Source organism: Megalops cyprinoides, chromosome 4, assembly GCF_013368585.1.
Source record: "Megalops cyprinoides isolate fMegCyp1 chromosome 4, fMegCyp1.pri, whole genome shotgun sequence".
Classification (NCBI taxonomy): domain Eukaryota; kingdom Metazoa; phylum Chordata; class Actinopteri; order Elopiformes; family Megalopidae; genus Megalops; species Megalops cyprinoides.
The window spans coordinates 25,154,808-25,167,674 of record NC_050586.1 but is presented as its reverse complement, the minus strand read 5'-3'; the positions used below and the strand labels follow the sequence as shown (position 1 = coordinate 25,167,674).

Sequence of the window (12,867 nt, the reverse complement as noted above, 5' to 3'; positions counted from 1 at the left end):
ACCAGCCATTGGGCACCCTTGTACAGGGAGACAGAACTTAGAGTGGGAACTGAAGGCATTCCTCACATGACTTACACGCTCAACCCTAATAAAACTGGAAACAGCTCACTACAAAACGCAATTCTGTTGCTACTAAAAGCAATCTAAACAAACTAGACAAAGACTGGTGGTCATATTTTACACAGAAGGGTTTCATCAGTGACTTCTCTTCAGATGAGCATGTTGACCAGATTTAAGCTCATTCTGCCACATCAGTACTCATCACGAACATGATTCAATTGAAATGGCAACCGCATTTCTGAAGACCACTATATAAAAATCAGCTATGACAACGTCTGATCCAAATTTCAAGCAAAAAGAAACATTTATCACATTAAATCAAATTTTCATGTTATGTGTAAATACCATTAATCCACTGGCTTCTTGATGCTATTTTCTGATACACTAAATATCTGTATGACATGTCAAAAAGGAGTAAAAAAAGAAAAATTAATGCACACTACATGTCAATAACGCAGATTATTCCAGCAGGAAATCCAATATGCCTGACTTCACAAGTGTAAATTATGAAATGTTCTTTGTGACCTGGGGAAAAATGTGTGCCGAGTTTCATGACTCCTATATGGCACCATATCAATGTGACCTACAAGTAATAAAACAACTGTGTGCATTCATCCCATAGCCACCACAATCCCAACTGAAATCATCCAAATAAAACAAACGGTCTCGCATTTACAGGAATATATATAAAAAAAAACATCAGCATGGTAATCATGGAAAACAATAAAAACTAAAAGCCCCAGCAGGGTGCTTACACACTACACAAGGTGAATACAAGACAAAACATGTCTATTTCATTTTCATACAGTTTCACAAAAACATTTTACTAAAACTGGACCCGGAGACAAAAAGCAAGGTAGTGTCCCTATGGAAGTAAAATCAGCTGATAAAAGGAAGCTTACTGGAGGGATACAGAAAGTGGACAGTGGGGAACATATAAATAAACCAATCATATTCATTCTAGAGAAAAGCTTTCCTGAAAATTACACCTATGGGTTATTAGACACAAGGACAGACTTAGTAGAAAAAGGGGTGTGTCCTGACGACAGACTGAGAAGCTCCTGCTTTGTTCTCCTGCTGGTGGGCGGAACATGGGGTTTAGACACCACAGTGCAGGAGCCAACAAGGAGATGGACGAAGAGATTCTTCACACCAGGAAAGCAGAACAGGTTCACAAAAAAATCTCTTGTGAGAAAAAAAGTCTACTAACTGAATTATGCATGAAATATTATTGGGCTACTCTGCATAAAGGTTGGACCAGTCCACACGTGTATATATATATGCTATACAAGTGTATTAGGTACATACTTTACGGGCCTTCATATATACCTGTTCTGCTTTCCACACTATGAAGGTAAAGTATATAGCTGCAAGCACAATAAAGCCGCCACTGTATTTTGTAACATGCTTTGTGCATTTTCTTCATAGTTTACAGTAGTGCATGTCTACCAGGTCCCTAGTAAAGATACATTCATTTTGGACAATCCAGGAAGTTAAGGCAACACACGAGCAGGATTCTGCAACTGGAAGAGCAGAAATTCAATAAATATTTCCTTGGTTATAAAGCGAGTTAGTCTTCCTTTTACAGTCAGCTTGAATTTGTCACTGTGTTAAAGACGTATCTGTGCTTTCATCATGACACCCTCCGCTGTATTCCTGTAGAGCAAACAGACTTTCAGGCTGCTGGGCCACAGCTCCGCCACACTGCCTCTCTGTGGAAGCACCACTTCATATCATCACGTCTTTACCAAAGCATTTGTTGTGACTTGCACTTTGTTTTTTCATATTGTCTATTACTATGTGTTATTTATATTTTTTTTATTTCTGTGTAAAGTACTTTGAGTTGTAATCCACTGAATTAAATGTGCTAAATAATTAATTAATACATATAATAAATAATGTATTACATACAATTATATAAATAATGCATAAAATACATTGTTAATAATTGCTGAGGATTTGTAACCCATTGTCACACTCATAACTCAATGACTCACCTCAGATTTCAGCGAGCTCAGCTTGTTTGTCTGCCTCGAACTCTCCGACGTTTTCCTCATCACCGTTATAGTCTGCCAGTTCGTCCTCCAGTTCTTGTTCCGCCTGATTTGTGTCCAGCACTTTACCTGGGATTACATGACACAATACCTAAAATTATGGCAACAAACTTCACCTGGGATTACAGGAGAAATATTCTACCTGTGTGCACCTACCTGTGTTACCTGTGAGCTGGGTCTGTTTCTCCATCTTGGACTTCTCTTTATTATGCTCCTCTCCATTGTAATCTCCAGGTTTCTCTTTAGGGACCAACCCTTGAAGTTTACAGATTATATGCATGTTTTAATATAGCAAGAAGCTGACATTTTTGGGCTTCTGATTTTGTCTTCAGACTTAAATTGAATGGTATGAATCCTATGATGTTATAATGTCCTCAGAATGGTATCACGATGGTGTCTCCTCAAAATGTCATTCAATAATTACATTATTGTCATTTAGCAGAGCAATTATCCAGAGCAATTTACACATTACAATTCTGCATATTACCAATTTAGACAGCTGGATATTCACTGAGGCAATTTTGGGTTAGGTACCTTGCCCAAAGGTACAACAGCAGTGCCCCAGGGGTTAATCGAACTATAACCATTCATTTACAACCCCTATTCATTACCACCACACCACATTGCCACCACTGGTACAAGTATGCCATCCGTAGACCCTCCTAATACAATTTAGTGACTGTAACATCTGAATTCAGCCTCAGATTTGCTGTTTAATTTGATGACAAAATGCAGGCCTGGTTGACGTGGACATGCTTTTCAGTTGAAAAGCGATTAAATTCAAAATGTACATTAAATTATGAATTTAAAAAGCAAATCTCTCACACTGAAATTGAAGTGCATTCTACAGACGTAAAATGTCACTTTGATGTGCCCCAAGACAGCATAAAATGGCATTTGAATGGCATTCAAATGGGGAGTGAATGACAGGCAGTGTTGTCTCACCCTGTGCTGGTAGGGCCTCATCATGCATGTCGAGCACCTCTAGCTCCTCTGGACTGAGTCTGTTTGGGATATCGGCTATGCCCCCCTGCTGTGGAGCATCACTCTGCTTCCCGTCCACAGGCACCAGCTTCCTCTCCGGATTGGTCAGATCCTTCCCAGACAAGGACACCAGAGCATCACCATCTGAAACCACAAACAGACACTCACTCCCATAAACAGACTGTCACTCCTGTTAACAGATGATCGCTCATGTAAACAAGCACACAGCCACTGCTGTAAACACACGGTCACCCCTATCAAAAAGACAGATGGGATAAAGACGACAGATCACCATTCCACAGAGAGATGTTTTCTTTACGCAGAGTGAGGAACAGTAATAACAAACAGTATTTACACCCCTTGTACTTATTTTATTAACGACTATTCAAACAGAAAGATCTCAAAAAAACCTCATTTCTCATTTTCAGTAACGACCTGGTGAATGGAGGCAGGTTGGGAACCCGAGGGGTTGCTCAGCCAATCAGCTGTGCACTTATCTTCAGTCATTGAGCAGGGTGAAGCTGCAAGGGGGGATTTGCTGCTGTCGACAAAGCATGCATTCCTCACTCGTGACATATGTGGCAGAAGTGTCAGCTGGTGTGTGAATAGCAGACGCTGTGGATTCATGGGAAACGCAGCATAAGGCAGGAGGCGGGGATTCTACCTGCAGATATCAAATCTGTTGCCCCAATATGTTCAACTGCATTTACACCGCAATATAGTCCTCTCTGTTTAAAACTTAAATGGAAGTGCAGGTGCTTAGTGATGTTGAAATGTTTAAATTTCGGGTGGTTAGCAGCTGCTGCAGTTGTGATGAAGAGGCAAATGTTTACATTCTGATTGAGGAGAGACACACCTAAAAGGTTTTCCGTTACAAGTAGCTGTCATGACAACAACGAAGCCAAAGCAGTGGTGCAGGACCCTGGGTAACAACGTGTAAATAACAGGGACAGAGCCCAGCTGCGCAGTCGGGAAAACACCGGAGTTACTCTGCTGCTGTGCTTCCAATCTTTCACAACCTGCAGTTGGAAAACTTTATGCTCAAGTAACGAGAAAGAGCAGGTCATTCTGAAACCCATCACTCCTTATCTGCATGTAATCTGTAATTCACTCACTACACACTTTGTACTCCAGATGTCCTAAACTTGAATACAGATGTGCAACTACAGATCCCATCAGGTTATAGCTATGGGACTACAGATCCCAACAGGTTACAGCAATGGGACTACAGATCCCAGCAGGTTACAGCTATGGGACTACAGATTCCAGCAGGCTACAGCAAGGGGACTGCAGATTCCAGCAGGTTAGAGCGACGGGACTACAAATGCCAGCAGGTTAAAACTCTGGATTAAAGTGTCAGTGTGAAATTTCCTTTTTACAAATGAGTGAACATGCAACCTGTACCTTTATTGAGAATAATGTCATTGGTTTCCAGTTCAGACAGGTTGGTTTTGTGAGAGTCTGGGTTTGAGGGAGTTTGACTGATTTTCTGGGCTTGTACAGAGGCTTTCTTTGTGTCGTCTTGGCCCACTTTCTCAGCCATGCCTTCTCCTGTGACCTTGGCCTGGATGCAGGAAACAGAGAAAATCCAACCGTCACAACCAAGACACTGCAAACAGCCCATTAGTAACATTACACTGCAATGCCCTGTTAATAAAACACACAGTGAAGCCCCCACCAGAAACACAATTACGTGGTTCTGATATTATCATTTTCCTTATGAATGCTGTTTTTTATGCTTTCCCATTTACTGCTACCCTGTTTTTTCAATGGGCATTTGACTTGTGAGACCCCAACATCTCCCTACCCATGTAGGAGTGAGAGGGCAAGACAAATACAATCCCCTGATACACTTAATTGCAGCCAGTGGCTTGGCTATTGTTTGCACAAGTCACAGAGCACACCCAAGTGAAGTGGGTGCTCACTGGAGGACAAGCACTAATCAAGCCGCAGTGTCTTGAAAGTACCGAGTCATGGACACCGTGGCCAACCTATCGCCCCTATCCTTGGTGGAATGAATCGGTACCCCCACTGTAGGTCCTGATCGTTGTCGGTAAACAACACAGCTGGTTTGGACCCTGACTGTAGGGCTCAGCCTGCTTTGAAGATGAGCACCTTATGACATAAGCCACTCAACAGCTCCTTAAATGCTATTTTAGTGTTTAAATTGTGCATCTTCTCTAAAGGGCTTGTACATTTTAGAGCTTAACTGACTAGGCCTGCCTTCATCTATTCACCTTACCAAAAGTGAGCCTGAGTTAATGTTGAGACATCCACCATGAAACAACAGCTAGGCAAGCTGAGATGTATGATGAAATCAGACACAGGAAAGGAGAGGAACAGTTGGGCACCATTAGCATAACAGTGATGAGAAACCATGGGTGGAGGAGATGACAGATGATGATAGAGGATTAAGGACAGAGACAAGTGGTCCTGTGTACAAGGACATATGAAGGGGGCCAAGGACCTAACCCTGAGGGACTCCTGTGGAAAGCATCTAAAGGGTTGATTGGCTCCTGTGAGCCAAGATAAAATCCAGCTGAAAATGGTGCTGATGATGCCCATTGCCACAAAGGAAGAGAGGAGGACCTGGTGAATTATTGTGTCAAAGATGGCAGAAAGAACTAGGAGAATGTGGACAGCAGACTGCAAGGCAGAACTGAAGGAATTTCTGACAGAAAGAAGAACCATTTCAGTGGAGTGACTAGCCTTGAAGTCAGACTGAATGGGGTTACGCTTGTTATTCTGTGCAAGACTGTATGAAAGTTGATTGAAGACAGCATGTTCAAGGGTTTTGGAGAGGAAGGGGAGAAGGGAGATGGGGCAGTAGTATTGGGCAGCAGAAGGTTACAATATTGGTTTCTTGAGTAGAGGTGAGACACAAGCCTGCCTGAAGGTAGAGGGAACATAGCCAGTGGTCAGGGCACTGCTGATAATTGATGCAATGAATGGGAGAACACTGAGCCCAATCTTCTGTAGAAGAGGGAAGTGCTCAAGGAACACGTAATTGGGCAATAAGACATCAGGAGTTCTGAGGTCTCTGCGTTTGTAAGCAGGATTTGTTCCTGCAATGTGTCTCTCTCACACACACACACACACACACACACACAGAGGGGTTACCTGGGAGGGGGGAATGACAGGAGTGCTTTTCTTCTCCGGTTTCTTCTCTGCCTCCTGTTTAGCCACAGCCACCTTTGAACCACACTCCTCTTTCAGAGCCACAATCTGTGCATTACACTGCGTCCTGTGAAAAACACAGAGTGAGAACACACACTTATACACACAGTGGAAACACATACATACTTAGACACACACAACACCCAAGAACACACAAACATGTGCACACAGTGAGAACACACTCACACACACTTACATACTGTACACCCAACACTGTGACTCAGAGACTCCTGACTGTTATTACATTACCCAATGAAACCCAGTGTATTATGGGTAAGCTTACATGTCATAAGTCAGTTTCTTGTTCAGTATGCTCTGGTTGCTCTGACAGTCCTGGAGTTCTTTCTGTATTTTCCCCAAATTGTCAAACAGAGCATTAAACTGAGCTGTGCAGAAAGAAAAAACATGGTTATAACAAAAACAAAATAATATTCTGATGGACAGGTATGTGAGACACTGAGAGAGAGAAAGATAGGGGGGACTGAAGGAGTTCTCTTACCTTTCATGGTTAGTATTGTTTTAGTACTGGAGGAGATGTTGAGAAGCAGGTTAGCCTGAAACAGAGGATAAACAGACATTTCTATCCAGAACAACAAATGGAGTGCTGCAGAGCCTGTCTCCTGGACCCAGTACTATTCTACTCCATTCTGACCCAGTGCATGTTCTAAAACCTGCATGACATCTCCTCCTTGCTTTGATGTATTCTGAATAAATGCAGTTTAAAATTGTCCTATGTTCACTGAACCAATAAAAAACACATGTGCATTCCAGCAACCAATCACCATCCACTTCTAATGCCCATTATATTGAAGTCACTCATAATGGAAATGCATTACCCGAAGAAAAAAAAAAAAACTGTCTTCTATCGGTGATCTCTTTATGCAACCATCTGACAGGGGGAGGCCTAAACTACCAACTAATTCGTAGTTAAAGTGCATTCACAAAAGTAACCAAGCCAAACAAACATGAGAAACATAGCAGTACACTGCAAGAGGAAGCCATCCGCGTTTCTGATTTCATAACAGGTATGGATTGCAGCATATGGGACAGGTGAGTGCCTGGGGCACTCTCTGCAGTCCCCTGTCACGGGGTCATGGTAACGGCTCTTTAGTGACAGTAACACAAGTGAGGGAGGAACAGACATGTATAAACCATCCACACATATCCTCAAGAGGTCAGCTTCATTAAACCCTTTGCAATCTATGCAATTATTAACCTTAAAGACAAACAGGAGTTTGACAGTAAACATTTAATGTAGGTTAAAAGTTATCCCAAGATTAATGTTTATTTCATTAAAGATTAACTAACATACTCACAAAAAATGAAATCGGAGGAATGTGTTTCTAACCCCGCAGGATCAGAGGACTGGCTATGTTTACTATAGGCGTGCTTGGACTGTGGGCAGGTATGTAAGGGGGTACACGTTTTACCTTCTCCTCCATCCAGGATGCCTGTGTGTTCTCCAGCTGTTTCTTGTGTGCCGCCTCGATGCGGTTGATCTGCTCAATTTGTCTCTGCAGCTGTTCCTGGAACTCGTTCTTCTTCTGCTCTACCGCTGCCTGCTCGGCGGCCGCCCGTCTCACGGACCCCTCAAGATCGTACAGCCTCGTCTGCTCAAACCAGGAAGTGTCACAGTCACAAACCCCGCCCCAAATTTGAGGTAAGCTCCGCCCCAACCACAGCCAATCCCATTTCATTAAACACCACCTCCTCAAACCAAATCACTGATGTCATTAAGCTTCTCATGTAAAGTAGGGCTGTCTGGCCTCCAAAAGATGGCCCCCATATATGGATTTCATAAAAGTACTGCCTCCAAGGGGGTCTGGCACAAAGTGTTCCCCTCGCAGCAAATTGTTTCATGATGATTAAATACAGGGCATTATTAGACATTAATATTATTAGCTATTATATTATATCATAAAAAGTAACCAAACCACCAAATAAAAGCAACAATGACTTTCTGGTGAACAGGTGTTGAGCAGCATTTCAGGGCTTCTTTGTATTTGTGTGTTGTCATCATTATCGCCATCAGCAAACCCTTTACTCCAAATTTCTTCCTCCAAGTGTCTCATTTTAGTGCGGGAAAAGGAAGCTCAACGTAACTGGAAACTGGAATGATCCATATTTCTGGACAGGTGCTCACCTGTAGCTCTATGTTCCGTGAGTTTGAGACCCAGTAGTTAAATCCCAAAACAAGAACGCAGGCAATCAGAGCACCAATCAAAAGAGGCGGTGATCTTCCACCACGGCGACCGTTTCCAAGGGCACCCATTACCAAAGTGAATCTGAGGGTACAAAAAAAACTTGAGTCAGGGCAGAAACTGTGAGTCCCTTACGCATGAGGGGGAAGGGATCAAGTCAAAGAAACTGCCTCATCTGAATAGGTGGGCTGAAGGATCAACCCACAGAAACTGAATGAAACCACAGAGGCTCCGCTGGCAAATGAAAGCAATTTTCAACCATTATTTTATCAGGTTGGTCCCAATGCGACAACAAATGCAAGGAAGACCTGGCCAAGAGGCAGTAGTTACAAGAATGTAAAACACAAGTACAGTACAAATGCAAGTAAAAGTGACATGAGTAAAATAATAAAATATGGGAATTATAAAACACAAACTGGAAACAAACCTGGTTTTGCATCACATATGTAAAATGACATTACAGCCCAAAGCAAGAGCAGCTTGGAGAAAGAATCTTAGTTAACTTCCGTTTGACATCAGCCAGTGAAGACTGACCTGCAGCTCCTTCCCGCACCATGGAGCATAAAAAAGCCATCTTTTGCATCTACTGTAGTGCTTATTTACTTCAGTAGTTTGCCTAGGATGGCTTCACAGGTCACAACAAACTAATGTTGCATCCTATACACAGCATGAGATGTTCAACTGACGAGACTATATGGGATACAGTGATAGGTCCTGTAACCTGAGCTGGTGTAATATATCACATTTAGGCAAAGTAGGTCGCAAGGGCAAATTTATAAATGGTATTTCAGTATATTCAAGTTGGCCCAGGAATAAGCCCTCAACCAGGCGTTTATGTGAGGACATAGAAAAGCATGACCTAAACCTGTACAAGAACCCCAGCATAAACGTTTGTGTCTTGGTGAGATGCTCTAAAGGGTATGAAAAAAACTTTAGTCTAAGTATATGTATCCTGTACCTAAGTATGTAAATCTGTCTACAGATTCAATAAGAATGCATTCTACTGTGTTGATGGGAAAGTTTTCAGGTACCTTTGTACAGCCAGTGGTCAACAATGTAGCCTTAGTCTTATTTGCATTTAAATGCAGTTTTAGATCTGTTAGGGCTTGCTGCAAGGAGTTTAAGTCTGACTAGTTTGTAAAAGCAGTCTTTGCAGGTGGGGCATACAAATACAAGACTGTGTCATCAGAATACAGATTGTACACAGAGTATTTAGTCTGTACACAAATATTATTTATACAAATTTGAAAAAGCAGAGGACCAGGAATTGCTCCTTGTTCTTTGTAAGAACAATGGAGTCTGTCCTAATATTTTCATGCCTTACAAAATCTGTTAGAGCAGAAAGATATTCTGAGACCACTGAACTGCTTTGCTTCTGAAGCTGGTTTAAATGCAGGCCATGACTCTACATTACACATCTTGGCAGGCTATTCAGTCTAAAAAATCCCATCAGTGGAATGCAGATGATACATCCATCACCATATCAGCACTCCAACATCCTTCTCTGCAGGAAACAAATGTATTTACAAGCCTAAAACACACTAATTTACAGTCATATCTGCCATAAAAATGCAAAGCTATGCATTGTCATGGTAGCAGCTTTTGTTCTGACACAAAAAGTACTGGCAACTCTAAGTCCATTCACAGCAGCAGCGTGCGGCGTTTTAATACAAATCTTTCCTAATGTTAAACAACCAAAAATATACGAGTTATCAAGAATCAACTGTAATGGTAATTTGCTAGCTATATTCACTCCTTATTTTTATGCATTCAAAAACTGACAGCATATTTATACATTGCTAATTGACGGACATTCGTAGCACTTGCAAAGTGTTGACTGTTCTCATCCAGCCTTGACCATGCATGCAAAGTGGACAATTTACGGTTTCGAGCCTGGACATGGCTAATATTAGCAAACTGAGAAACAATAAACTGTAGCAACATGAATTTTAAACTCTGTACGCCCCATGCTGCAGCAAAACCCATGCCAGTATCCCCATGCATTTTTGTCAACCCCCACGCATTAACTCGCGCTCTGAGACCGAGATCAGAATGTTCATCAAAGCGCGAGTGTCCCGGTGAATGCGGGATCGTTGGTTACCCTATAAATACTTGGGATGTAAGAAAGACATGAGATGGAACATGAAATACAAAATAATCAACGCTACCTACAGTGAATCGTCCTGGTTCTGCAACTGACGTTTTAAGGACCAACAGCCAACCTTGCCAGGAAGCTGTGGCTAGCTGTCAACAGCTCATTCTCTTCTCTAAGGCATGGTTAAGAACTTAAGATCACGGCTGCCTAATTAGCTATTCCATACAGGTGCCGCGCCATGGATATTTACAGCATGAGAATGGACTAGCTACCCATCAAAGAAGGTAGCTTTGACTTAGCTTTGAAGTATCCTGCAAACATATACTAAGCGGTGGATGCTCGACGCATCAGCTCTTATGGCAGTGAACCAGCAGATGATGCTCTGAGATTATCTAAATGACCCTAGCTTGCTAGTGCGGTGATCCGATTCGATACAGCTGTAATACGATAGCTGTCTGGCCACTTTTCTCAGATATCTGACGTTAGCTAGGTAGCGACTTTGGAAATGATATATCACCAAACGGTCTGCGCATTGTGCATTCTTATAATTTAGGAAAGTAGCGAATGTATAACACGTTAATAATAATTTATATACATTAAGAGTTGACTACTAAAGCTTTAATGACAATGTGCATCAAATAGCGAGACAGCAAATAATAACTGCTACCTAACGTTAGCTATCTCCAACAAACTTGTTAGCTAGCAACATGACCAAGAGCAATGCGAATTACGTTGGAAAAGTAATGCAGTGAGGTATGTACCTGATCAGCAAGTGTTTAAAAAGAGACTGTGCCTTCGACCTTCTGTGTTCGCAATGTAGATAGCAAGAAAAACGTCCGTAAACTCAAAATGAAGAAAACTGGTTAATCGCAGTCAAGACGGCGAGGAACTAGCAGGAAGTCGAAGGGGAATACGGAAGTCTGCTTGAAAATTCAATGCCAACACTGCAGCCGTGGCAGTGGACCGGCACGTCCGGCTAAATTTATTTGATTGAGCATTATTCCTTGTAAACCATTTGTTCTCTCGTTATGGCTAGGCGTTTTAAGATTTAATGTCTCACAGTCACTAGCGAATTAGTAATTTTCTAGTTCACTAGTTAGTATCAGTGCAAGTCGTTTTATCATTAAATCGAACTAGTGACGATTTGTCCTCAGTGACGGTAATGGTCTAAATAGTAAACATTTCTTGGAACTAGTGACACTTTCATACTAGCGAAGTTTTCCTTATTATTTTTCTTAATAGTGGTAATTCCATTCTCACTGTAAAGGTTTCCTCCTTAAACGTGCCCTTCATTTTCTTACTAGTAACAGTTTCATTCTCATGTGACTCTTCTTACTAGTGGTAACAATGTTGTGACTTGAGATGTTACAGTTCTAACTACTGAGATACAGTTTCTTACATGTTGAAGTGACAATGGACCTCATTTGAATGGGAGGACTAAGCACGGGCAACGTTTTGGCATAACTGTCTGTGGTGCTGATGCTTTGACCTCGGGTAGCCTATCCTTAAATGTAGATCCCAATGATGATCTGGAAGATGCGTTTTGAAATTTGAAAAATTAAAAATTATGGTGAACAGTATGCTGTTGGGGTGGTTTGAGTAACCACTCAGCTCTTGTCTCGCTAGCTTCATGTCAAACTTGGCTTGTTTCAGACTGGCCAGTGGCCACGTTCCTCTTGGGGCTCCGCCAGGAATGAACCCATCGCAAATCATTTGCCACAAATGTTAATTTGATTGTTTATACTGCCACCCTGTGGCAAAGCAGCATCCCTCCCAACGTTACCAGAGAAATGTTTGCGTAATTTAACATGTCCATTTTATGCTAAGTGTTCGATCTAACAAATGGAATTAACTAGTAGCAGTAGGCTAAATTTACAGTTAACTAGACAGGTAATTTAATAGCTAGGTAACATTTTACAAGAACATGCTCTGTTGGGTTTCTATTGCATTCCGTAATGGGAAACTTATCGATGAGCGTGTGCTTTATTACAGTGGTATAACATTCCTCAGTATTAAAACATCCTAAAGTTAGACCGTGACAATGTGAAGGTCAGTGATTCTGTACAGAGCCCGTGGAGCAGGCTGCCACTGAACTGGAGACTCCAAAATCACAGCTGGCCACCTCCTCAGTTGCATACTGTATGCTGAAGGCAGGACCAAAACTGATGAAATGAACAAACCTGCTTGCATGTAAATGTGGATATTTTTAATTGAAAACACAACAACAGTGTTGAAAGACTTCACGTTATTTACATATTATCCAGAGCAACATACATAGGTTACAGTTCTTATATAT

The 12,867-nt window shown here is 41.8% G+C and overlaps 1 protein-coding gene across 3 annotated transcripts; it reads right to left on the bottom strand.

Annotated features, from left to right (window-relative positions):
* Nucleotides 1-501: 501 nt before the first annotated feature.
* Nucleotides 502-11,465, bottom strand: golm1 (golgi membrane protein 1). Of its 3 annotated transcripts, none has more exons than XM_036527491.1 (11): nt 11,333-11,465; nt 8,419-8,560; nt 7,706-7,885; nt 6,775-6,829; nt 6,559-6,661; nt 6,219-6,342; nt 4,503-4,662; nt 3,060-3,242; nt 2,271-2,369; nt 2,058-2,183; nt 502-1,772 (listed from the first exon to the last, which is right to left on the bottom strand). In XM_036527491.1, exons 2-10 carry the CDS (start codon nt 8,545-8,547, stop codon nt 2,059-2,061), a joined length of 1,158 nt encoding a protein of 385 aa, XP_036383384.1. In that variant the 5' UTR covers nt 8,548-8,560; nt 11,333-11,465; the 3' UTR covers nt 502-1,772; nt 2,058. The 3 variants fall into 3 exon arrangements, with proteins under 3 accessions (XP_036383384.1, XP_036383385.1, XP_036383386.1); XM_036527492.1 differs by having other exon boundaries at nt 502-1,716; XM_036527493.1 differs by having other exon boundaries at nt 2,280-2,369.
* Nucleotides 11,466-12,867: the final 1,402 nt, after the last annotated feature.